The sequence below is a fragment of the Vipera ursinii genome (assembly GCF_947247035.1).
Source record: "Vipera ursinii genome assembly, chromosome: 7".
Taxonomy (NCBI): Eukaryota; Metazoa; Chordata; class Lepidosauria; order Squamata; family Viperidae; genus Vipera; species Vipera ursinii.
Genome location: NC_139521.1, coordinates 56119444 through 56143784, shown reverse-complemented (window position 1 = coordinate 56143784; position 24341 = coordinate 56119444). Strand labels below are relative to the sequence as shown.

Genomic DNA, 24341 nt, shown 5'->3' with positions numbered 1-24341 from the left:
ATAAAATATTATTAAAAACTGACTATTGAGAAGACAATTTTGATTTAAAACATACTGTGGGTATTAAACATATAAGAAATTATTTTACTACCCTTTCTCAATTGCTATTCAAATGCTTGGGAGTACAAAATATCTGGAAAACCAAATGCTTTCTTCCAGTGTTCCTTCTATTTGTGGCTGAATTGACACTATTCTAATAATCTTTCTCCAAGTATTTTTTATAAACAGTAGAAATGAGACTACACAATTCCATGTAATTCTTAGTTCAAATGATTTATTTAAATTGAACCATATATATATATATATATATATATATATATATATATATATATATATATATATATATATATATATATATATATATATATATATATATATATATATATATATATATATATATGTAAAACAGTTGTAACATGGGTATATTTCTCCTATATTGCCCAAACTAATAATTTCAAACAATGTATGTTATGCCTCAGTGGGTTATGCAAGTGCAGCCAACTAAGTTAACAAATCAGTGGCACAATGCAGAGTGAGCTAAAATCACCAGCCTTTAGAAAGTGAAGCAGGCAAGAAGTTAAATCTGCACACATATTTATACTTAGCATATATGAATTTATACTTAGTATATTTGAAAAACCCTGAAATAGGGAAGAGTTATTATTTTAACAGATACATTCTGAAGCATTTTCTTGGAAAGTGAGAATTACCAAATACTCAATTGCTATTTACCAAATTGCTTATATCTATAAAATTTATTTGAACAAAATACTCTCCTATAATCCGAGTCTTTGTGCTCTTTAGTGTCAGTGATTAATTTTTCTTTTGAAGGGAAATACAATGAAATCATTTGGTGCTTTTATTGTAATAAAAACCTACATCATTAAATATAGAAGTCATTTTAAAAAAAAAGTGACAAGTGATGAGGAAGTTGAAATCCAAGAACCTTGACATTTTCACTTTAATAAGCAAGAGAAAGTTGCTTAAGTTGACAAAATAGCTTTGGCTATTTCAAAAGCAGCTCATCAAAGTAAGTGTTGTGTAGCCGGTTCTTTGCAGGCATTGAGCAAGATGGGAGATTCAAACAGCAACAGGCTTTATTGAAGGTCAGAACATAACAGAAGCAACAAGGGAGCTGCTGCGCAGCTATTTATACGGTTGGCCGGTAAGCGGCGACCAATAAGTTTAAAGCAGAGGTTTTCCACCCAAAGACCTACTTAGCCGGCTGGAGACAAGCAGTCTGGGCTGGCTAGCAACCGTTACAAGCATACACGTGAACTAGCGCTTAGCAATTGAACTCAAGCAATTAGCAAGCAGTGCAACATAAGCAAACACAACATATAGAAAAGGCCAATACATTACACCCCTTCCCCCTGGATGGTACACACATTCAATATGTCAAGAAGTCAGCCAGCCTGTGGTGCCAGTTCCTGTAGTAATGCATTTAAGGGACTCTTTGGTTGTGTGAACCATCCGTTCTGTTTGCCCATTTGACAACAGGTGAAAAGGAGCCGATGTGGCGTGCCTAATGAGATTGGCCCTGAGGAAGGCCTGGAATTCTGCCGCAGTGAACTGGAATCCATTGTAAGAGACTAAGATGTCCGGAAGCCCATGCGTTGCAAACAGTGACCACAACACCTGGATGGTCCTTGCAGTAGTCATATTGGGAATTGGAACCACCTCCAACCGTTTAGAGTGGCTATCGACCACTATTAAAAACAACTGTCCCTGAAAAGGCCTGGCAAAATCTACGTGGATTCTTGACCATGGTGTTTGCGTTTCCTCCCATCAGTGGACAGGGGCCTGTGGCATCTCTGGTCTGGACTGTTGACACGTGTAACACCCATGCACTTGGGCCTCAATAGCTTTATCTAGCCCTGGCCACCAGAGGTTGCTTGCCAGTGCCTTCATCCGGACGATGCCCGGATGGCCTTCATATGGAGACTGGAGAACTCTGGGCCTGAGTGAACTGGGGACTACGACCTTGCTACCCCAAAGGATGCACCCCTTGTGAGCTGAAAGCTTGTTTTTCTGACTGAAAAAACTCTGGAACTCGGGGCCCCTGCTATTTTCCAGCCATCCTGTGTGAATCCAAGTCAACACGCGACTTAGGATTTTGTCGGCTGCCGTTTCTGCAGCAACATTTCCCGCATGTAGGGGAAACTCTGGCAAGTCTTGAATTGCTAAAATGCGTGCAGCTGGAGCCGGATCGGGCTCCACATGCGGCAAGGGCAATCTACTAAGGCTGTCTGTGTGGCCCATTTCTTTGCTGGGTTTGTGAACCAGCCTGTAGTCATTGGCTGAAAGGAAGATAGACCACCTCAACATTCGTAGCGACAGAATTTGAGGGGTCTGCTTGTCTGTTGTGAACAAGCCTAGCAAGGGCTTGTGGTCAGTAAAGACCATGAACTGAACTTCTTAACCCTGGCCACGATGGCCAAGGTCTCTGTCAATTTGTGCATAATTGCGCTCCGTTGAGGACAAGGTCCTCGAGTAATAGGCGATGGGTGACTTTCTCCCATCTGCCGACAAATGACTCAGCACAGCTCCAACCCCGTATGGGGACGCATCACACACGATGCAAACTGGCAGCTTTTTGTTAAAGTGCGTGAGCACCGAGTTCAAGGACAACAATGCCTTGACTGCCTGAAAACTCCTTTTGTTGAGCTTGGTCCACTACCATGGGAAATTTTTGTCTAAGAGCCAGTGTAGCGGCTCTGCCACTGCGGCCTTGTTGGGGAGGAATGAATAATAAAAATTCAGGAGGTCCAAGAAGGCTTGAAGCTCTCCCTTGGATCTAGGGCTTGGTGCCAGCTGAATTGCTTTCAGCTTTAGCTCTGCAGAATGGATGCCCTTGACATCAATTCGAAACCCAAGGAATTCTGTGGATGGAACCCCAATCTTACATTTGTCTCTCCTTAATCTAAGTCCTGCGGTGCGGAACCTCTGAAAGACGGCTCTAAGCCGCTCAGCCAGAACTTCTGTGGACACCCCAGCGATGAGTACATCATCAAAGTAGGGGCAGACCCCTGGAATGCCCTTGAGCCTGCGCTCTATGATCCCCTGAAAAATCCCTGGGGCTACACTTACCCCGAATTGAAGGTGCTTTACCTTGCAACGATGCCAGAATATGGCTGACAACTGGGACGGGGTACGCGTGGTGTAGTGCCCAGTTAATGGTATACTTGTAGTCAGCACATATTCATACCTCTCTATTGGCCTTGAGTGGCGTTACAATGGGGGTCTCCCACTCCCCACTGTCAACGGGCTGCAAAACCCTGACTAACAAGCTTGTCCAGCTCTGCATCAATTTTATGCTTTAACACAAATGGCACACAGTGAAGCTTGACCCGAATTGGCGCGACCTGGGGATTAAGTTTAAAAGCTATCGGACGGCCCTTGTACTCTCCCAAACTTGGGCCAAAAACATCTGTGAATTCCTTGCAGACAGAAGACAAATCTGTTGTTTGAGTCCAGTGAATGCCGGTGACCTGGATGCCCAATGCATTAAACCAATCAAGCCCTATGACGCTTATACGTTGGCCATCTACCACAATAACATCTAGCGGGCCTGAAAACCCCTTGAACTTCACCGCAAGTGTGGCCTCGCCCTTGATCACTACTCTGGAATTCTGGAAGTCAGTCAGTAGGATATTAGATGGTCATAGCTTGACCCATCTGTTACCACAGCTGCAAATGTGCCGAAAAGTTCCAATGGAGATGATGGACACAGCGGAGCCTGTGTCCAGTTCCATTTTACATGGAATTCCTTGAAGTTCGACCTGCAGTCGCAACTTCTGTTTAAAAGGTTGGTGGGCACCAGTGCAAAAAATGCTCCGGCAGCTGTAGCAGAACCCTACTCGGTGTTGCCCCAGGGCCCCGGTACCTCTCCTGAAAGTCTCGTCTGGTTGGCGGTCCCTCTGGCAACCTCGACAGATGGCGATGTGGCCTGGTTTTCCACACGCCCGGCAGGTGGCTGTCCTGAAACGGCAATCCGTGCATTGATGGCGGCCTCCGCAGCCCAAGCACCTCAGGAACAGAAATGCCTTGTCAGCCAGCCTCGTTCCTCTTTCGTGATGCTGCTGAATTTTGTAAACTTCGTGATCAGAGTTGGTGTCTTCCACTTGTTCGGCATCCTCATGGTGGAGTTTCTGTAGATGGCGTGCTTTTGGAGGGCCGCAATGCCTTCACGGCCCCTCCAGCGGCTTCCTTTAAGGCCTCTTGAAGTGAGAGAGTCTCCTTCGCAAAAAGTTTTTGTTGGAGCTCCCTGTTCCTGAGTCCACTGACTAAGTGGTCTCTTAGTCGCTCCTCTAGGTCATAGAAATTGCAGAGTCGCAAAGCTTGATGAAGCGCTGCAATGAATTCTGTCACCAACTCGCCGGGTTGTTCGCATTGTTCAAAGGCATGTCTTCATGCTATCCCTTATAGCTTAGGCTCAAAATGGTCGCGCAGTTTCTTCTTGAGGTCAGCATACGTGACGGTTTCTAGAAGTGCTGGGGCAACCAAATTCTCAGCGATATCGAAAGTGGCTGGGTCACACATGCAGAGGAGGGTTGTGGTCTTCAGCCCATCTTCGCTGACTTGATTCACACGGAGGTAGTTCTCCACACAGGTAATGTAGGACGATTATCTCTCTGGGTGCATCACGTCTAACTCCTTGAGCTTTCCAACCTTCGCCATTGTGCATAGTCTTCGCAGCTCGTATCTCATGTTGCCTCGTGTTCCTGGCTTCTGTGTAGGCCCTGGGACTGAGCCTCAGGGCGGGGTGGTCTCCAGCGTGGCTTGCTAGGCAGACTGAGGTGTGTGTGTGTGTGGGGGGGGAAATGCTGATCCCTACCAGCCTCTGTGCTGGTCTCACCCTCTAGTGACTTCAGGCTCTTACGATGAAACAACACATCCCTTCCTCGTCACCAATGTTGTGTAGCCGGTTCTTTGCAGGCATTGAGCGAGATGGGAGGTTCAAACAGCAACAGGCTTTATTGAAGGTCAGAACATAACAGAAGCAACAAGGGAGCTGCTGCGCAGCTACAGTATTTATACAGTTGGCCAGCAACCAAAAAGTTTAAAGCAGAGGTTTCCGACCTAACTTAGCCAGCTGGAGACAACCAGTCTGGGCCAGCTAGCAACCACTGAACTAACATTTAGCAACTGAACTCAAGCAATTAGCAAGCAGTGCAACATAAGCAAACACTTACAACATATAGAAAAAAGGCCAATACATTACAGTATTAAACATTCAGAAAAAATGTGGGTTGAAAATAGAGCACACGTAGTTTAAACCATGCCTGAACCACATTATAATCCAATTTGTAGGATTGTATGGCAGATATGGAAACTCGTACATGGTCTTAACTAAGTAAAAGCATCCTTTTACCAGACATGTTTCCACTACAACGTTCAATAATTTCCCCCACACCTTGAAAAATAAATGGTGAAATTTTAGCCCATAGCAAATCCTGATGAAACTCGGAGGGTATACCTCATTGTTTCTCAACTTTGGCGACTTGAAGAGGTGTGGACTTCAACTCCCAGAATGCTGGCTGGGGAATTCTGAGAGTTGAAGTCCAAGTCGGCACGGCTGAGAAACAATGAGGCGAGAGACCCTTGGCGCTCACTCAGCTTGCTTGTTTTGCTGCGGACGTTTCATTATCCTACATAGGTAACCTCATTTCAACCCTGAGCTACAAATATTCGCCTTCATTGGAAACAATGAGGAATACGAAGGAGAACGGCCTGCAGTTCAAAAGCAAGACGTTTCCTTGCTGGCAAATGGGGGTCTGCCAATCAACAGTCTTGCAAAAGAAGCCGACCTCGAAGAACCACCGAAAAGCGGGCCGAGGACGCCAGCAGCTAACCTGGCCAAAACTCCCTCTTCCTGGCTGAAGGCAAATGGGAGGAGCGGGCAGGAAGCTCGGCCCTCTGGGGTGGGCAACGTCGCCCTGGATTTGTCGGCGCTGGCCCGCCCATGCTCGGCTGCCTCTTGGGGACGGCTACGCCCCCGCCGCTGCTGTTGCCGCCGCCTCCTCCTCCTCCTCCTCCTCCTGGCACAAGAACGTGCTTCGCCATGGCTTTCGCGACCCGTCCCTTCGTGCGCCTGGCTTCCACCGCAGCCGCCAAGAAGCTGGTGATCAAGCATGTGACAGTGGTCGGAGCCGGCCTGATGGGCTCCGGGATTGCCCAGGTGAGCTGTCATACGAAGCCGTCCGCCCTCCGACGGGGGGGAAATAAGGGGCGTCGGCTGGAGCAGCCCAACTTAGAGCCTCCCTTGGCCCTCCGCCGCCCTTGGTAGTGCACGGAAAATCTGCTTTTCTCCGCGATTGGATTCCCGAGCGCTGGGCTAAGAGCCGGAGCTAAGCTGTGCTAAGGAGTGCCTTTGATCAATACTGAAGCTGAGGGTGATCTTAGTTTTGTTGCGTTGGGGGAGGGAATCACAACTGCTAGCAAAAGAAGAGTCCAGCAGGAGGAGGATACCAGCCTTCCTTCATTGCAGCCCTCCAGGAATGCTGGACTACAACTCCGGGAATTCCCACTTAGTATGGCCGAGAATTCTACTTCTCATATAACATGTTGGGAATTGTAATCTACTGTACTATAAGTTATCTAGAATAGTTGGGAAATTCTGGGAGTTGGATGTCCACCTGTCTTAAAGTTGCTGAGGTTGAGAAACTCAGGTTGCAGGTGGAGCAAAGTTGATCTGTGTAGTTAAGATCCCACGAAGCTGAACTGAAATATAACTACGGTAGTAAGAGAACTGTATATGCCTCCAATGTGGTTTGGGTGTATGGTGCTCAAAGTATGGTGAGAGAAGACCTTTAGTGGCAAGGGATATATGCCTTCTTTTGGATACTATAACTTCCTTAATTATAACTCAGAACTGAGCCCTAATAAATTTTCAGTTCTAAGTCTCATCCAAAGTTTTGTTTTGCCAATAATGCCATTCCAGAACATTTTTTATTGAAGAAGCATCCAACAGAAGACTCTCTTACCCAAAAAAAAACCCCAGTAGGATGGCTTTTTTAAAAAAAATACAGTATTTAAATCAAGAGAGCTGTATCAGTTTCCAATAAGAAAAAACATTTGAAACAATAGCGACACTTTAAAAAATCCCACAAAACATAGTAATCAAGGACTTTGCATAACAGGGCTTAGTCCTTATGCCTCTTCTCCAAGGCTTGGTAGAAAATAATGGTTTCAACTGGTTTCCCAAATAGCAGAAAGGGATAGGATATCCTAAGGTAAGGTAGATTCATTAATTTAACAGAAAATTCATTCATATTCAGAGCAGTTGAGTGATGGAGCCATCCACTCAAAGATGTGGGCAACTTCCTTTTGTTCAAATGCTCACATGGATAAGCAAATAGCTGGTGAAAGTACAGGGCTTGTTGGCTTTAAATCAGGGGGTCCCTAAACTCTTCAGCTCATCAACCACTTCATGAAGTTTCAGATTGTTCATCAATTATTTACTATATGAAAAAAATGATTGCTGTTTAAGTAGTTAGCAGACCTCATTTGTCTATGTTTCACTAACCCACAGAAGCACCCACAGAATAGTAGCCCTACGGTGGGATAGGTGGGATAGGCGGGAAATAAATTTAGCAAATAAAACTTTTGTCAGAGTAACAAAAACAATATTGTGCCATCACAATGCATGGTCCATCTTTCATGTGTTCATATGATGTTGCAACACATGCACGGCACTGTTTTCATCAAGTTAACAATAACCTCCAGACAGCTCTGCTGTCAGTATGGAGGTCTCCAAATTGCACAACTCCTTGTTAGTATGTCTCATTCAAGTATCTAATCATTTTCTTTGCTAAGGAATTGGTGCAATAAAGATAACTATGTCTTTGCACTCTGAACCTTTTTGTCCCGAGTTAGTTGGGGTAAGAGAAAGCCAAGTGAACACAGCTTTAATTTGTTTAAATGCCCTTTGGTAATAGGGAGAAAAGCCCCAAGAATTAACCAGAATGAAACAAGTCTTCAGAATGTATATAGACAGAATTGAAATTTTTCAGATTTATGTGAGCTTTTAGAAACAGTGAGTTAAAGTTTGGTTTGCATGGAATATTTACTAGGACCAAGAGCCATGTCATATTTGGCAATAGCTTTTCATATCTTGGTAACCCTATGATCCTGAAACATGCCTTTGGCATTGCAGTCATTAATGGTCACTGGTAATATTTTCATAAGAACATGTCCTTCCAGAATCACCGTTATTTTCAAGAGTGCCCTTGGATTCCCTGCATGTGTTTTGTAGAATATAAAAATGGCAAGTGGTTGAAGTTCAGTGATTTGTATATACCAGTTGCCCAGGGGGGGAAAAATACAGTCCTCAACTTACAACAATTCGTTTAATGATCATTCAAAGGTTCAAGGGCATTGAAAAAAATTGCTTCCTATCAGGATACTTAGAACAGTTGTAGCATCCCCATGGTCATGTGATCAAAATTCAGATACTTGGCAACTGATTCATAATTAATGATGGTTGCCGTGTCCCAAGGTCGTGTGATCATCTTTTGCAACCTTCTCACAGGCAAAGTCAGTGAGGTCAGTGCTTATTGGGGAAATTTAACCTTACATTACAATATCATGCTATCATGTAATAATCGCTCATCTCTTGTTTGCTATATTTAAATTGGTTGTGTTTCAGTTTTTCAGGTCTGTTAGTCTCTATTCTGACTGTTGCTTGCTTCTTGTTCTTTATTCCCTTTCCTTTTTCTTAATTCCATCTACGTTTGGCGCTTTTAGGCTGCAATCCAATAATTTGGTTAAGAGTATGTGTCAGACGCGGTGGCTCAGTGGGTTAGGACGCTGAGCTTGTCGATCAGAAGGTCGGCAGTTTGGCGGTTCGAATCCCGAGTGTCGCATAACAGAGTGAGCGCCTGTTACTCGTCCCAGCTTCTGCCAACCTAGCAGTTCGAAAGCACGTAAAAATGCAAGTAGAAAAATAGGGACCACTACGGTGGGAAGGTAACAGCGTTCCGTGCGCCTTTGGCGTCTAGTCATGCCGGCCACATGACCACGGACAAGCGCTGGCTCTTTGGCTTTGAAACGGAGATGAGCACCGGCCCCTAGAGTCGGAAACAACTAGCATGCATGTGCGGGGGAACCTTTACCTTTACCTTTATGTGTCAGGTTGTAAGTATCAGGCTACATTATTAATGCATTTCATCCACTTGTAAATTAAGTTGTTGTTTTTGAATTATCTTGCAAAAAATAATTCTATGACTTTCTAGCTTTTCATTGCTTTTTACAGATTTATTTATTTATTATTTATTAATTAAATTAAATTTGACTACTCCTTGGGGATTTAAGTACTTGAGAGCACGATTAATGTCATTTTTTAAAAAAAACCTGCCTAGTGTTAGATATTTGTATAAATACTTCTACAGAAAAGACTACCACAGAAATATTTTTGGTAACTTACCTTCCCAGCGCAGACTGTGTTTTGTCACTACAGCATACTAGCAACCTGAGACAACTGCATGCTTTCTGTGCTTTATTCTTCAAGGGCACCTTTCGTTTGCTGCAAGGGATTAGGTCAGGGGTGTCCAAACTTTTTTCAAAGAGGGCCAGATTGGATGAAGTGAACATGCTGGAGGGCCAAACATTTTTCCGAACATTCTTTGAACAATTACAATTAAATGCAAATGAATTATTTTATGCCAAGTTAATTGCAAATGGCATACTTTTCATTTTATAACATTAACTGACAGCTGAGTTTTCACAATGTATTTTATGTGCAAAACAAGAGGCTTGACAGAACAGTGGAGCCTAAGGGGAGACATACAGGCGCCCTGCCCCCTCCGCTCTCATTCACTCACCTTTGCTTGGAAAAGTTTCTCTCTCGGTCTCATTCACTCATGTTTTGTTTGCAAAAGCTTCTCTCTCGCTCTCTCATTCCCTCACTCTTGCTCCAAAAAGCCTCTTTCATGCTCTCATTCACTCACACTGCTCAAAAAACGTTTCTCTCTTGCTCTCATTCACTCACCAACTCAAAAGGCCAGCCGCGGCGCCTCCATTGACTTCCATGGGGACGCTTGGCAATTAAAACCACTCCCGCTACTGCTGCTAACTTTTTCACTTGCTGCTTGGTTCCAATTTAACCCATGGCAGCAGCGAGCCCCAAGGAGCGGGGCGGCCCAGTGTGCTCGCCGAGACGCTGGAGCGAGATTGCCCCCAACAATCTGAACACGAGATCAGCATTTCTCAGCCCGCGCTGATCTCGTGCTCCTTACAATCTCCCTCTCTTTGTTTCAGTTTGCTTTCTACATTTGGGATGAAGACTCAAGGTTCGGCGTTTCTCCGCGCCCGCTGATCAGCGCGTGCGGAGAAATGCCCATTCCCTCTGCTGAGCCATCCCAGTTACTTCCCTGGAGCACCTCCATATCTTGCAAGGGTGCACAGGCAATCCACGTTTCTCTGCGCTCGCTGATCAGCGCGTGGGGAGAAATGCCCATTCCCTCTGCTGAGCCATCCCAGTTGCTTGCTTTGCAGAAGGTAAGTATTTGGGATGAAGACTCGAGATTCGGCGTTTCTCAGCCCGTGCTGATCTCGCCCTCCTTACAGTCTCCCTCTCTTTGTTTCAGCTTGCTTTCTGCATTTGGGACAAAGACTGGAGACTCGAGAGAGGGAGACTGTAAGGAGCGCAAGATCAGCACTTTCTGCATTTGGGACAAAGACTCGAGATTAGGCGTTTCTCAGCCTGTGCTGAATGGGCATTTCTCCGCACGCACTGATCAGCAGGTGCGGAGAAACGCCGAACCTTGAGTCTTCATCCCAAATGTAGAAAGCAAACTGAAACAAAGAGAGGGAGATTGTAAAGAGCGCGAGATCAGCGCTGGCTGAGAAATGCCGATCTCGTGTTCAGATTGTTTTTTTTTTTAAATTCCATTTATATCCCGCCCTTCTCCAAAGACTCAGGTGGCTTACAAGCTTAGCAGTAGCCTTCATTCTATGTATATGCCTGCTTATTAGGGCTTTCACACACACCCCAAGGGGCATTATTACAAAGTCAGCTTAATTGCCCCCAACAATCTGGGTCCTATATTTAACCTACCTCGGAAGGATGGAAGGCTGAGTCAACCTTGAGCCTGGTGGGATGCGAACCTGCACTAATTGCAGGCAGCTGGTGTTACTTAAGGAGGCATTAGCCCACTGCTCCACCAAGCCCACTGCTCCACCAAGATTGTTGGGGGCAATCTCGCTCCAGCGTCTCGGCGAGCACACTGGGCCACCCTGCTCCTTGGGGCTCGCTGCTGCCATGGGGGCCGGCTCGGGGATTTGTTTCTGCAGGTTAAATCGGAACCAAGCAGCAAGTGAAAAAGTTAGCAGCAGTAGCGGGAGTGGTTTTAATTGCCAAGCGTCCCCATGGAAGTCAATAGAGGCGCCGCGGCTGGCCTTTTGAGTTGGTGAGTGAATGAGAGCGAGAGAGAAACATTTTTTGAGCAGTGTGAGTGAAGACAAAGACTGGAGACTCGAGAGAGGGAGACTGTAAGGAGCGCGAGATCAGCACTTTCTGCATTTGGGACAAAGACTCGAGATTAGGCGTTTCTCAGCCCGCGCTGATCTCGTGCTCCTTACAGTCTCCCTCTCTCGAGTCTTCATCCCAAATGCAGAAAGCAAGCTGAAACAAAGAGAGGGAGACTGTAAGGAGGGTGAGATCAGCGTGGGCGGAGAAACGCCGAATCTCGTGTCTTCGTTCCAAATGATTGCCTTCCGCAATGCAAGCAACTGGGATGGCTCAGCAGAGGGAATGGGCATTTCTCCGCACGCAGGAGAGGTTTGTTAGGGAGGTGGTGGTCCGGCATTGTTTACCTCCTTCTTGTGTGTGTGTTTCAGACCTGTGGGGAACAGCTGGTAGAGGTGACCGTCCGGCGTTCCCCCCCTCCTGTGTGTGTGTGTCGGGCCCACAGAGAGATGCAAACACCAGACTGCCACCACCTCTACCAGCCGTTCCCCGCAGGTCCAAGACACACACACACACACACACACACACACACACACACACACACAAACAAACGAGAGGGGGAAAAATGCTGGACTGCTGCCTCCCTACCAGCTGTTCCCCGCAGGTCCAACACACACACATACAAATGAGAGGGGGGAAAATGCCAGACTGCAGCCTCCCTACCAGCCGTTCCCCACAGGTCCGACACACACATACACAAACAAGAGGGGGGAAAATGCCGGACTGCCGCCTCCCTACCAGCTGTTCCCCGCGGGTCCAACACACACAGACACACAGAGAGAGAGAGAGAGAGAGAAGGGGGAAAAGAAGGAGGGGATCTGGCAGCACCCGAGACTCCATATGCTGCTCAGAAACACCCTCTCACCGCCCTCCCTCCTGTGGCAGACAGTCTTCTGCTTGCCGCCCTCAATCAGAAGGGAGGGCCGTGGGAGGGCCGCATTTACACAGAGCAGGGAGGGCTGTTAGAGAGCCGTATTAAACTGCCCCGCGGGCCGCAAATGACCCGCGGGCCGGACTTTGGACATGCCTGGATTAGGTGAAGGGTAAGCAAATAGAAGTTACTTTTATACCAGTTTTGTAAAGTTATGATTAGACATGGTTTCATTCTAGAAACAAAAGCTTTGCATAACCAGAAAAAAGTGTACATTCTTACCTCAGCAAAGATGTGATCTACCATCTAGTGAAGCATTTGATACAAGCCATACACGGCAAGCAAACATTGAGGGTCAATCAAAACAGAGACACCATCATTCCCAGCATCTTCCTAATTCCAGTAGACTTTAATCATCAATCCACCACCCCCCAAGTTAAAATATTACACATACCGGAAAGCAACCCCCATTTCTAACCAATGTGCTGAGGAAGTCTTGCTGAGACATGAGCTAAAATGTCTGTAAAAAAGCAGATTAGAACCTTGGCACTGATTTCCCAAGGCCTGGAGAACCCAACATAGAGATCTGTTTCTTCCTTGAGCAGAGTCAGCTTGTTACTTGATTTAAGGATATAGAGTAGGTCTGTGTAAGACTGGAGGGTCATTCTACCAATGGAACAAAGTATTCAGCACATGGTTTGGTGTAGCCCAAGAGAGAAGATGAGGAAGAAAGGTGAATAGGAGAAGCACAACAACAACACTATAACCCAGCTACTTTTCAATAAATAAAGAGCTTCATTAACCTAGCCATTAATATAAATTCACACAATTATATTTAGGGATGTAAAATACTCAGGACTGAAATATACAAAATGGTTTCACAATAGCTGCGTGGCATAGGTCGTCCATCCTCATCCTGGGCACACCTCAGGTATGTGAACATAACACCCATCATTTCCAGCCAGCATGAATGTTGTTGAGAATTTAGGAAATTGAAATTCACATATCTCTGGAGGGTAACCAAGTTAAGAAATACTCAGATAGGTTTATTAAAAATCATTTTATAACTGGCATTTGTAGAGACTGTAATCTCAGACCCGTATTGTATGGATCCAGTATGACATCCCTACGAAATGCTGATGGAAGAGAAAGAACTGGCAACGGAAGGAGAAAACATTAGCTTCAATTCTAATTTTGTTTTCCCATTATTTTTTTTATACATAAATGATTTGTTTCTCCTATAATGACACATCAGGCACTCTAATTGAGAAGCCTATCTGCTAAGTGCATTGCACCCATTAAGAGACTTTCAGTATACTTGCCTTCATATTCAGATTTCATCATGATGGGAACTTGGCTACTGTCATTTAACATGCACTACCCAGATAGATGATACAAACCCTGGATAATTATATAACTTAAAAAAAGTTTTAAAATATTATCATGCAAATTTCCAAGCACGACATTTTAAGGGAAGAATCTAAGAGAATCTAAAGGACACTTTCCTTTAGAAGGAGGACTTAAGGGTTTAAAGATTAAATCTTCCCTACTGGCTTTGGCAAATGCATGTTAAAATGTAACTTTCCTTTTTTTTTAAAAAAAGAGGGAAGTTAACTGCTTTTATTTAGGGCTTTTAGAGAAAAAGCAAAGTTTCATTTCTTTTTCTTTTTTTTTGCTGACTGCCTTCTAGTAGTCTGGTCATTCCAGGAACAAGCTGAGTAAAGCATTTTATTTTCTCTTTGCAATTGTACCCTCTTTCTGAACCAAGAATATTCCAAGGAAGGCTTGAAGTTCTCCTCATTTCTCAGTTGTGTTTTGTTTGTACCAGAGACACAGAAAGTAAGATACAGTACTGGAATTGCCGTCTTCTGAATAGCTGACTTTAATTCTTTTCCTCAATTAAGTTTAACAATACTATGGAACTATGAAGATTTATTTATTTATTTATTTTATTTTAATCCCATTTATATCCCGCCCTTCTCCGAAGATTCAGGGCGGCTTACAATTTAAGCACAAACCAATGTGCTTAGCAATAGATGTTGTTGTTGTTGTTGTTAGTTGCGAAGTCGTGTCCAACCCATCGCGACCCTATGGACAACGTTCCTCCAGGCCTTCCTGTCCTCTACCATCTTCTGGAGTCCATTTAAGCTCACGCCTACTGCTTCAGTGACTCTATCCAGCCACCTCATTCTCTGTCATCCCCTTCTTCTCTTGCCCTCAATCTTTCCCAGCATTAGGCTCTTCTCCAGTGAGTCCTTCCTTCTCATTAGGTGGCCAAAGTATTTGAGTTTTAGCTTTAGGATCTGGCCTTCTAAAGAGCAGTCAGGGTTGCTCTCCTCTAGGACTGACCGGTTTGATCGCCTTGCAGTCCAAGGGACTCGCAGGAATCTTCTCCAGCACCATAGTTCAAAGGCCTCAATTCTTTGGCGCTCAGCCTTTTTTATGGTCCAGCTTTCACTGCCATACATTGCAACTGGGAAGACCGTAGCCTTGACTATACGCACTTTTGTTGACAGGGTGATGTCTCTGCTTTTTAGTGTGCTGTCTAGATTTGCCATGGCTTTCCTCCCGAGGAGCAAGCGTCTTTTAATTTCTTGGCTACAGTCCCCATCTGCAGTGATCTTGGAGCCCAAGAAAATAAAATCTCTCACTACCTCCATTTCTTACCCATCTATTTGCCAGGAATTGAGAGGGCTGGATGCCATGATCTTGGTTTTCTTAATGTTAAGTTTCAACCCAAGTTTTGCACTCTCCTTCTTCACACGCAACAAGAGGTTCTTTAGTTCTTCTTCACTTTCTGCCATTAGAGTGGTATCATCTGCATATCTTAGGTTGTTGATATTTCTTCCGGCAATCTTAATTCCAACTTTTGATTCATCTAGCCCTGTGCACATAGCACAGATGCTATGTGCTCTGCATATAAGTTAAATAGGCAGGGTGACAGTATACAGCCTTGCCGGACTCCTTTCCCAATTTTGAACCAATCAGTGGTTCCGTGTCCAGTTCTCACTGTTGCTTCTTGGCCCACATATAGGTTTCTCAACAGACAGATAAGATGGTCTGGTATGCCCATCTCTTTAAGAACTTGCCACAGTTTGTTATGATCCACACAATCAAAGGCTTTAGCATAGTCAATGAAGCAGAAGTAGATGTTTTTCTGGAACTCTCTAGCTTTCTCAATGATCCATCATATGTTGGCAATTTGATCTCTAGTTCCTCTGCCTCTTCGAAATCCTGCCTGTACTTCTGGTGGTTCTCGGTCCACATACTGCTGGAGTCTAGCTTGTAGGATTTTAAGCATAACTTTACTAGCATGTGAAACGAGTGCAATGGTGCGATAGTGTTCTGTACCAGCCTACTACCGGCCCTGCAGAAAAGGCAACCCCTTTACAAACGGCAAGAGGCTGGATTAACGTCTGCCAAATTTATTACTAAAACAAACAAGACACGAACCAAGATACAGGAGCTTTGAAACACTATCTGAGCGGTTGCTTTCAGCAAACCAGCCCTCCCCACACATTCCCTTTATAAAGAGTTCAGGGCGTGGCTTCTCTCTTCCTCCTTCCGAGAAGCCCCACTGCCTTCCTCTGTTTACTCCTACTTGACTGCCTCTTGCGTCGGGCGTCCTTGAACAGGGCCAGCTGTGGGTCATCTTCATCCACATTGTCAGGCTCACACAGCTGGGTCTCCATGGTGACCAAGTGGGAGGGGCCTGCCTGAGGGCAATCATCAGCAAGATCTTCAACCCCCTCAGCAAGGTCTTCAACACCCCCCTCCTCCTCTGAGTCGTCCGACCCAACTGCCGAACCCACAGGCTGACCCTGAATCACAACAGATAGTTTGAACATTCCTTGGCACTGCCTTTCTTTGCAATTGGAATGTGAAATGATCTTTTCCAATCCTGTGGCCACTGTTGAGTTTTCCAAATTTGCTGGCAAATTGAGTGTAGCACTTTTACTGCATCATCTTTTAAGATTTTGAATAGCTCAGCTGGAATACTGTCACCTCCACTAGCTTTGTTAGATGATGGTGCTCATCTGATTTCTTAAAAACAAACCATAATGAGGTAATAAGCTAATTAGGAAAAGTAGAGATTGATGTTACAGGTCCTGATTCTATATAGAATATCATAGAGTGGGGCCAAAAAAGCAGCCATTTTCAGTTGCAGGGCCTACCCTACGACATACCAGATTTGATCAGACAACCATTTTTCTGAAATGGTATAGGGTTTCCTGCTTGAACAGGGGATTAGACTAGAAGACTTCCAAGGTCTCTTCCAATGCTATTATTCTATTCTCTTTGCTGGTATTTTGGAAGGCCTTATTGCCACTATTTTGTGTAACTTCAATAGGCCTTATAAACATATTGCTTTGATCTGGAATTTATCTTCAGTTTTGCTTTATTTTTCCCATGGTTAACATGGTAGTTTCTGCTTTTACTTAAGTCTTCGTATTTTGGAAGAGTAGACAGAAGTTTGGTTTATTTGAATTTGATTTATTTGAATTAGGTTTGACTTAGTTCTCCAGGATGGTTTCACACTTTACTCCCTACAAACTGTTAGGAAGAAGCTAAGGACTATGTTCAAGGGTGTTTCCGAAACAGAAGGCCAATCAAAAAGTATTGAGTCTCTTTTTATGGACCAGGTCCTTTGTTCAGGAATTTTGCTGGGCTGATATTTGAGACATACAGTATAATGAAATTAAGTTTGTGCAGGATCATGCTTAAATTTCCACTTACTCCCAATATCCAACGGATGACTTCAATCAATCAGAACAGAGCTAGAAGGGACCTTGGAGGTCTTCTAGTCCAGCCCCCTGCTCAAGTAGGACACCCTATATCAGACATGTCAAACACAAGGCCCGGGGGCCGGATAAGGCCCACGAAGTGGTTTCATGTGGCCCGCAAAGCCATCCTGGAAACAGTGAGGGAACGGCCCCCACTGCCTTGGCCCTGGCCCAGAGACCCTCCTTCCACCAAAGACCCTCAGATCTGTCCCACTCCTGCCCAGGCCCCCATAGGCACCCTTGATGCGAACGATGTAGAGCTGGCCACGCCCACCCAGTAGGCCATACGCACTCTAGCCATGCCCACCCAGTAGGCCACGCCCACCCAGGCCATACCCACCCGACCCCTTGAGGGCAACCACAATGCTGATGCGGCCCTCAATGAAATTGAGTTTGACACCCCTGCCCTATATCATTTCAGACAAGTAGCTGTCCAGTCTCTCCTTAAAAACCTTGAGTGATGAAGCACCCACAATGTCTGTTCCACTGGTTAATTGTCCTCACTGATGGGAAGTTTCTCCTTAATTCCAGGTTGTCTCTCTCCTTGATTAGTTTCCATCCGTTGTTTCTTGTCTTGCCTTCAGGTTCTTTGGAAAATAAATTGACGCCCTCCTCCTTGTGGCAGCCTCTCAAATACTGCAATACTACTATCATATCCCCCCTAGTCCTTCTTTTCTCTAGAATGGCCATTTCCAAATCCTGCCACCGTTCTTCATATGTTTCAGTCTCCAGGCCTTTAATCATCTTAGTTGCTCTTCTTTGCACTTTTTACAAAGTTTCAACATCTTTTTTCTAATGAGCAAACTGGATGCAGTATTTCAATGTGGCCTTACTAAGGCTTTATGTGATACTTCATGAGATTTTGATTCTATGCCTCTATTTATACAACCAAGGATTGTATTAGTTTTTTTGGCTGCTGTTGCACACTGCTGACTCATGTTTAAGTGATTGTCCACTAGGACTCCAAGGTTCCTCTCACAGTTACTGTTTTGAGCCAGGTTTCACCTATTCTGTACTTGTACCTTTGGTTTTTCCTGCCCAGGTGTAAAACCTTGCTTTTCTCCACATTAAATATTTTGTTGGATAGGGCCCATTGTTCAAGTCTGTCAAGATCTTTTTGGATTCTGAGCTTGTCTTCTGGGGTGTTGGCTACTCCTGCCAGCTTAGTGTCATCTGCAAATTTGATGAGTTTACCTTCTATTCCCTCATCTAAGTCATTTATGAAGATATTGAAGAGTACTAGGGTTAAGACGGAACGGGGGTACCCCACTGCTTACTTCCCTCCATGTAGATGTACTACCATTAAGGACTACTTGGAGTAGGAAATTGATTAACTTCTCTTTTTCCTCCCCCTTTCATATCTTTTTTACAGGTTGCTGCAGCAACTGGCCATACAGTGGTATTAGTGGACCAGTCAGACGAAATATTAAATAAGTCCAAGAAACAAATTGAAGATAGTCTGAAGAAACTATCAAAGAAAAAGTTTGCAGACAAACCCGAGGTGACATTTTATAAATATTGAGAAGGGTAGTGTTCTTTTTCATGTTTAGTATAAGGAGCCAACTTTCCCCAACATACAGTAAAGGACTGTATCGGGAAGCCATTAGATTAAGGAAGGCTGCTTTGCAGAAACAAAATTTGGGGGACGTTAGGAAAGCTAAACTAAAATCAAATGGGTATTGATTTGTTTTTTAAAAAATCAAAATCCAACATAAATAACCATTCTAAAAAGTTTTCAAAAAGTAGTGCCTTCTGCAGGTTACATTGAATATGCATTTGTAGCCTCTGAAGACACACTTGTCAGAGGTTCACTGAGTGCTTCAGATTGAAGTTGATCTGGTTGAATCTCCCCTCTGAAGTCAATCCAAAGGGTTTTTACCTACTGAAGAACAACCACCACATTGCTTCTTTTTGGACCTTTCAGTGATTTTCTGCTCCAGCACACAGAATACTTGCTTTTAAAGTGGATGAGGCTGCTCTTGGTGCTTTGAGCATTTCATCAGCAGCAAGCCAGCCTTTGCTTCAAGCATGTTGCCTTCAAAGCATGTTTTCTTCAGTTGTCAGAAGCCATAGGTTAAGGCAAGTGTCACCTGTTTATGCAGTAATATTTTTTTGAAAGAGATGTTCCCGGTTGTATAGAGTGAAAAGCTCAGGTTCAGGTGTGCTAGTGATAGTATCTTTGAAGTTCTGCCAGCGTGATGGATATCAGTGCTGACAGTTGGAACATCTGCTGCCAAACGGGGAGGGAATCAGAAGTGTTGCAATTGAAAATTGTGTGAAGCCCCAGAAGTGGATTTTCATCATTTAATTGGGCAGGGCAGCTGGAAAGACATAAAGCTGCCAGTGGTTTCCTTCTCTCTAATGCATTTTGCTACTTGAGGGACAAGCAGTAATGTGTTAGTTACCTGTATCAGTTCAATGTTCAATTTCAATGGAATTAAAATTAAAAATTAAAATTAAATGTGCACAAACAAATTCCTAATATTTTGTAATATCACATTCTATTACATGTTTTGATTTTTTTAAAAAGATTTCTTAATTATTGGCTTTATTGTTAACATTTGTGAGATGAGTGGCTATGTAAATTTGGCAAATAAATAAAGTACAAATGAACCATGTTACAGCTGAAGCAAGCTTCTGTTTATGCAGACAAGTGTAACACTCGGTAAAAATATTTTATTGCTTCTCTAACATTGCAGGCTGGTGTAGAATTTGTTGAGAAGGCCTTAAAGAATATAACCGTGAACACGGATCCTGTCTCTGTGGTCCACAGCACTGACCTTGTAGTGGAGGCCATTTTGGAACAGTTAGCCCCCAAAATTGAGCTCTTCAAGACACTGGATAAGTTTGCGTCAGAGTATGTTCTTAAACTATTACAAATCAGATACAAAAGTCATTAGCAATTAGATGAAAATATTAATTTGCAGTACTATACCTTCTTCTGATTATTTTGATATTTGTAGTACTATACCTTCTTCTGATTATTTTGATGATTAGTCTAAGAACAGAAGTTTAAATATAGGCTTGATTGTTCAGATTTACTCTCCTGTTCACAACCCAAATAAATATTTGACTAGATGCATAATCAGTTGAAAATGTTAACTGTTTTAAGAGAAATTGGGAGAATGAATGTTTTATTTATGGTATTTCAAAGGAAAAGCAGCTTTGCTAGGTGTCTGACAGGCTTTCATTAAAAAAAGAATACAACTAATTTTATTTCTGCTTGGAAAGTGCTTCTGGATCTGTTCTTGAAGTGAAAAAATGAAATTTTGATTTTGCTGACTAGATAGATTTACTGTTATAGAAATTGCTAGTACATATTATTATGTAAAAGTAAAAAAACTAGGTGTGTTATTACCTTATTCTACTCTGTTAAAGACAGTCAGAAGTGAATGCTTTTCTTTCTTTTTTTCCCCTTTTCCCCTACATTTTCCCCTCTTCCTTCTCTTCTCCCTTTCTTTCCCATTATTTTCATTTGTCTTTATATTTTATATTTCAATTAATAACACTATATATATATATATATATATATATATATATATATATATATACCTCAGAATATATATACCTTAGAAAATATATATATATATATATATGTGTGTGTGTGTGTGTGTGTGTCTGTGTGTCTGTGTGTCTGTGTCAAATGCTTGTTAACTGTTTTAGATTACCTTGCTAGGCCCCAAACATGGGACAAATCTTTATTTCCTGTGTCAGCCTAACCTGAAGGCCATCGACAGGCAGTAGTCACACCGGTGACAGCTCATATTTGTGTAAATTTTAAATTGCTAACAAAGAATTAAGGGTGACTGATATGCATTTCAAACTTATTAGTTTTCATCAGTCAGCCATACCCTTCTGAGATTCGAACCTGGGCTGATTGCACATTAGGCAGTTGTTTTCACCTCTAAGCCACAGGCTCTCTCTCGCTGTTTTAGATTACCTTGCTAGGCCCCAAACATGGGACAAATCTTTATTTCCTGTGTCAGCCTAACCTGAAGGCCATCGACAGGCAGTAGTCACACCGGTGACAGCTCATATTTGTGTAAATTTTAAATTGCTAACAAAGAATTAAGGGTGACTGATATGCATTTCAAACTTATTAGTTTTCATCAGTCAGCCATACCCTTCTGAGATTCGAACCTGGGCTGATTGCACATTAGGCAGTTGTTTTCACCTCTAAGCCACAGGCTCTCTCTCGCTGTTTTAGATTACCTTGCTAGGCCCCAAACATGGGACAAATCTTTATTTCCTGTGTCAGCCTAACCTGAAGGCCATCGACAGGCAGTAGTCACACCGGTGACAGCTCATATTTGTGTAAATTTTAAATTGCTAACAAAGAATTAAGGGAGACTGATATGCATTTCAAACTTATTAGTTTTCATCAGTCAGCCATACCCTTCTGAGATATATATATATATGGAACACAAAATAAGACATCCTACTATTAAATACAGTACATTGTGTTGTTTAAGTGTTCCATATATATATATATATATATATATATATATATATATATATATATATATATATATATATAGAGAGAGAGAGAGAGAGAGAGAGAGAGTGTTAGGGTTGGTTTTGAATAGTTTGGCAAAGCAGTGTTCTCCAGTGGGCCATAAGAGCAACACCTATTTAATTGATTTTAATACATTTAAATCTTTTAAATGTAAGTAGCATCCTTCTTCTGTAAGTCTGACAGTGACATGGGTGGTATCAGAATTTGATGAAATAAATAAAAATAATGTTAAACATTACAAAAGAACAGTTTTTGCAAATTAGGGCCAAAGGAAAAGTGCACATCCTTTTCCAAGCTTGCAAAAAGGTTTAATTAATGTCCTGGGGTTGGGGCCAAAAAGTGGATCCAACTAGGATGAACACTTAATTTTGAATTCATCTAAATTCAGTTAAGCTAAACATATATACATAATTCTTATTTAAAGTCCACTTGTTCTGCAAGTATTCCGTTACAGTGGTACTGAATGAGGGGGACTTAATGAAAGATCCCGGTAATTATAGCTATTGCAGTGTCCCTACAGTCTTGTCATTGTGATTTGGGCACCTGGCAACCGGCTCGCAATTATGACATCACAGAGTAACATGATCACCATTTGTGACCTTCCCTGTCAACCTCTGACCAGGAAAGTCAGTGGGGAAATTGGTGGGAGGTTGCAAATTGCAGCCACATGAACTTGCATCATATAAGATTCGCTTAAAGCAGCAATTGGTAGGGTCAGCTGCCGTTATAAGTTGGTGCAATCATGTGACACTGCGCTTTGTCACCAAATTGCTTAGCAATGGAGCTTCTTGTCCCAGTTACTGCCATTAAGCAAGTACCTTTATTCATTAAGTATAGCTAAATGATTTCATCCCATGCATTTAATAATTTCCCCTTGCTGTTGCATCAGAAGTTACAATGCAGAGCATCTGAGAGATTCAGGGGTGACCCACTATGAATCTGTTTGAAATTAAGTCACTTATTTCTAAATTAAAATATGGTTAAGTGTAGTTCCAAAGTTGTATGGAGGCTTAGTGTAGCTTAATTATTCTGACTTTTAATTTTCTAGTATAATCTTCTATATTACGTTTATTTTAACTTTCTGGCTTAATGCGATAAAAAAAGAATACCACTCTTCACCCTTCTTTGCTATGTCATGCTAAATAAAGCATTCCAAATAATGTTTTGTTCACCAGAACTCATCTTACTTTCATACTGATGGTTCTTATCTGTAAGAGAGGTCTGAGTGAAATTATTAACTTCAGAAAGAAAAGAAGTGGTGTAATTCTCCACTTGTGATCAAAGATTAAAAAGATATTCCTACACCAAAGAACCATTCGAGTAAATTATGTAGGCAAAGTCCCAACTCTCCTTCTTCCAAAGAAATGTAATCATCGCTGTTTCAGAGGAATTACTGTTCAAAATTGAGCAATTTTATCAAAATATCATTGATAAAATAATCAGCTAAATAGAATTTAGGGGTTGATGGTGGAATGAATAGAATATGAGCTTGTTTGATGGTTGTATTTTTCATAGATCATTGTATCCATATCATTCCTTTTAATAGCAGGCTGAAACAAGTGCTGATGGCAGAGTAGCCTGAATTTTGACAAAGCCACATTCTGCAAAGTGTAGGAAAAATGTAAGATGTGATAAAAAAAATAAGGCAAGTGATCAAAGAAGGAGAAGAATCTAAAATAACTGACTTAGAATTGAAGCAGAAAATCTGGAGGGGCACAGAAAAAGACAAAAATTAGGATAGAGATGGAATGGTGTATCTTGAAAGAAAATTTATCAATGAGGAATCCTAAACAAGTGGACCATGTCAACAATTTTTGCATTTTTAAATGTAAATAGCATATTGCAAAGCCCATACTGCAGTTTACTTCCTAGTTCCTGGTATCTGATTTTAAGCCCACCTTTAAACAACATGAATGGCTATATTGTTGGCTACATTATTACTCAAAATGCTCCCTCCCACCTTTTCTTCCATAAACAAACTTGTGAGGTGGGTTGAGCTAGAGGGAGTGACCGACTCAAATTCACCCTAGTGCAGGGGTAGGCAACCTTGGCTCTTTTATGACTCGTGGATTTCAACTCCCAGAATTCCTGAGCCAGTCATAAAAGAGCCAAGGTTGCCTACCCCTGCCCTAGTGGCTTCTGTGCCTAAGAGGAGATTAAAACTCAGTACGTCACTGAGATTTTGTTAAGATATCATTAAACCACCTCTTCACAGTCTATGGAATAAGTTTGTACTTTTGTAGCTTTTACAAGATTATTATTACTAGGCTTTGGGGAATATATTCATCATTTTGTCCATTGTGTACACTGGTGTACTTCCAAGAAAAAAATGCCAAATATGTTTGTGACTCATGTAAAATGTGTGCTGCAAATTTTTTTTTTTTGCTTGAGCTTCCCTACTGTAGCCGTTGTCTCCCTTTTCTAAAATGCAGAAGAGTATTTAAATTTGGAATCTGTGTTCATGCAGGTTTTTTTAAGTTTAGAGGCTACTTTTCTGCCTTCTTCGCATACGTTGCTCTCATACTTTGGTCTGAGATGAGCCTGAATGACCTATAGAAAAGCAGCAAAGAATTTTCTAGCACCTTAACAAGCAACCGGTATCCACTGAAAGTGGAGCACAAACACAATATTTCATCAGAGGCATGGAAGAGTATTCTGACAATACCGGCATATGTTCTTTTTTTTATTGAAAAGTTTTAC

The 24341-nt window shown here is 42.7% G+C and overlaps 1 protein-coding gene and 1 long non-coding RNA gene across 2 annotated transcripts in view; one reads left to right on the top strand and one right to left on the bottom strand.

The window, feature by feature from the left end:
* The window catches only part of LOC310643071, a 937169-nt gene that overhangs the window by 767535 nt on the left and 145293 nt on the right, over window positions 1-24341 (bottom strand). The window lies entirely within an intron of this gene.
* HADH (hydroxyacyl-CoA dehydrogenase) overlaps window positions 6050-24341 on the top strand; it is a 40899-nt gene continuing 22607 nt past the window's right edge. The window contains exons 1-3 of the mRNA XM_083367105.1: window positions 6050-6181; window positions 18498-18626; window positions 19825-19982. Coding sequence (XP_083223231.1) covers window positions 6065-6181; window positions 18498-18626; window positions 19825-19982 — 404 coding nt within the window. The 5' untranslated portion in view covers window positions 6050-6064. The remainder of the gene's footprint in view (window positions 6182-18497; window positions 18627-19824; window positions 19983-24341) is intronic.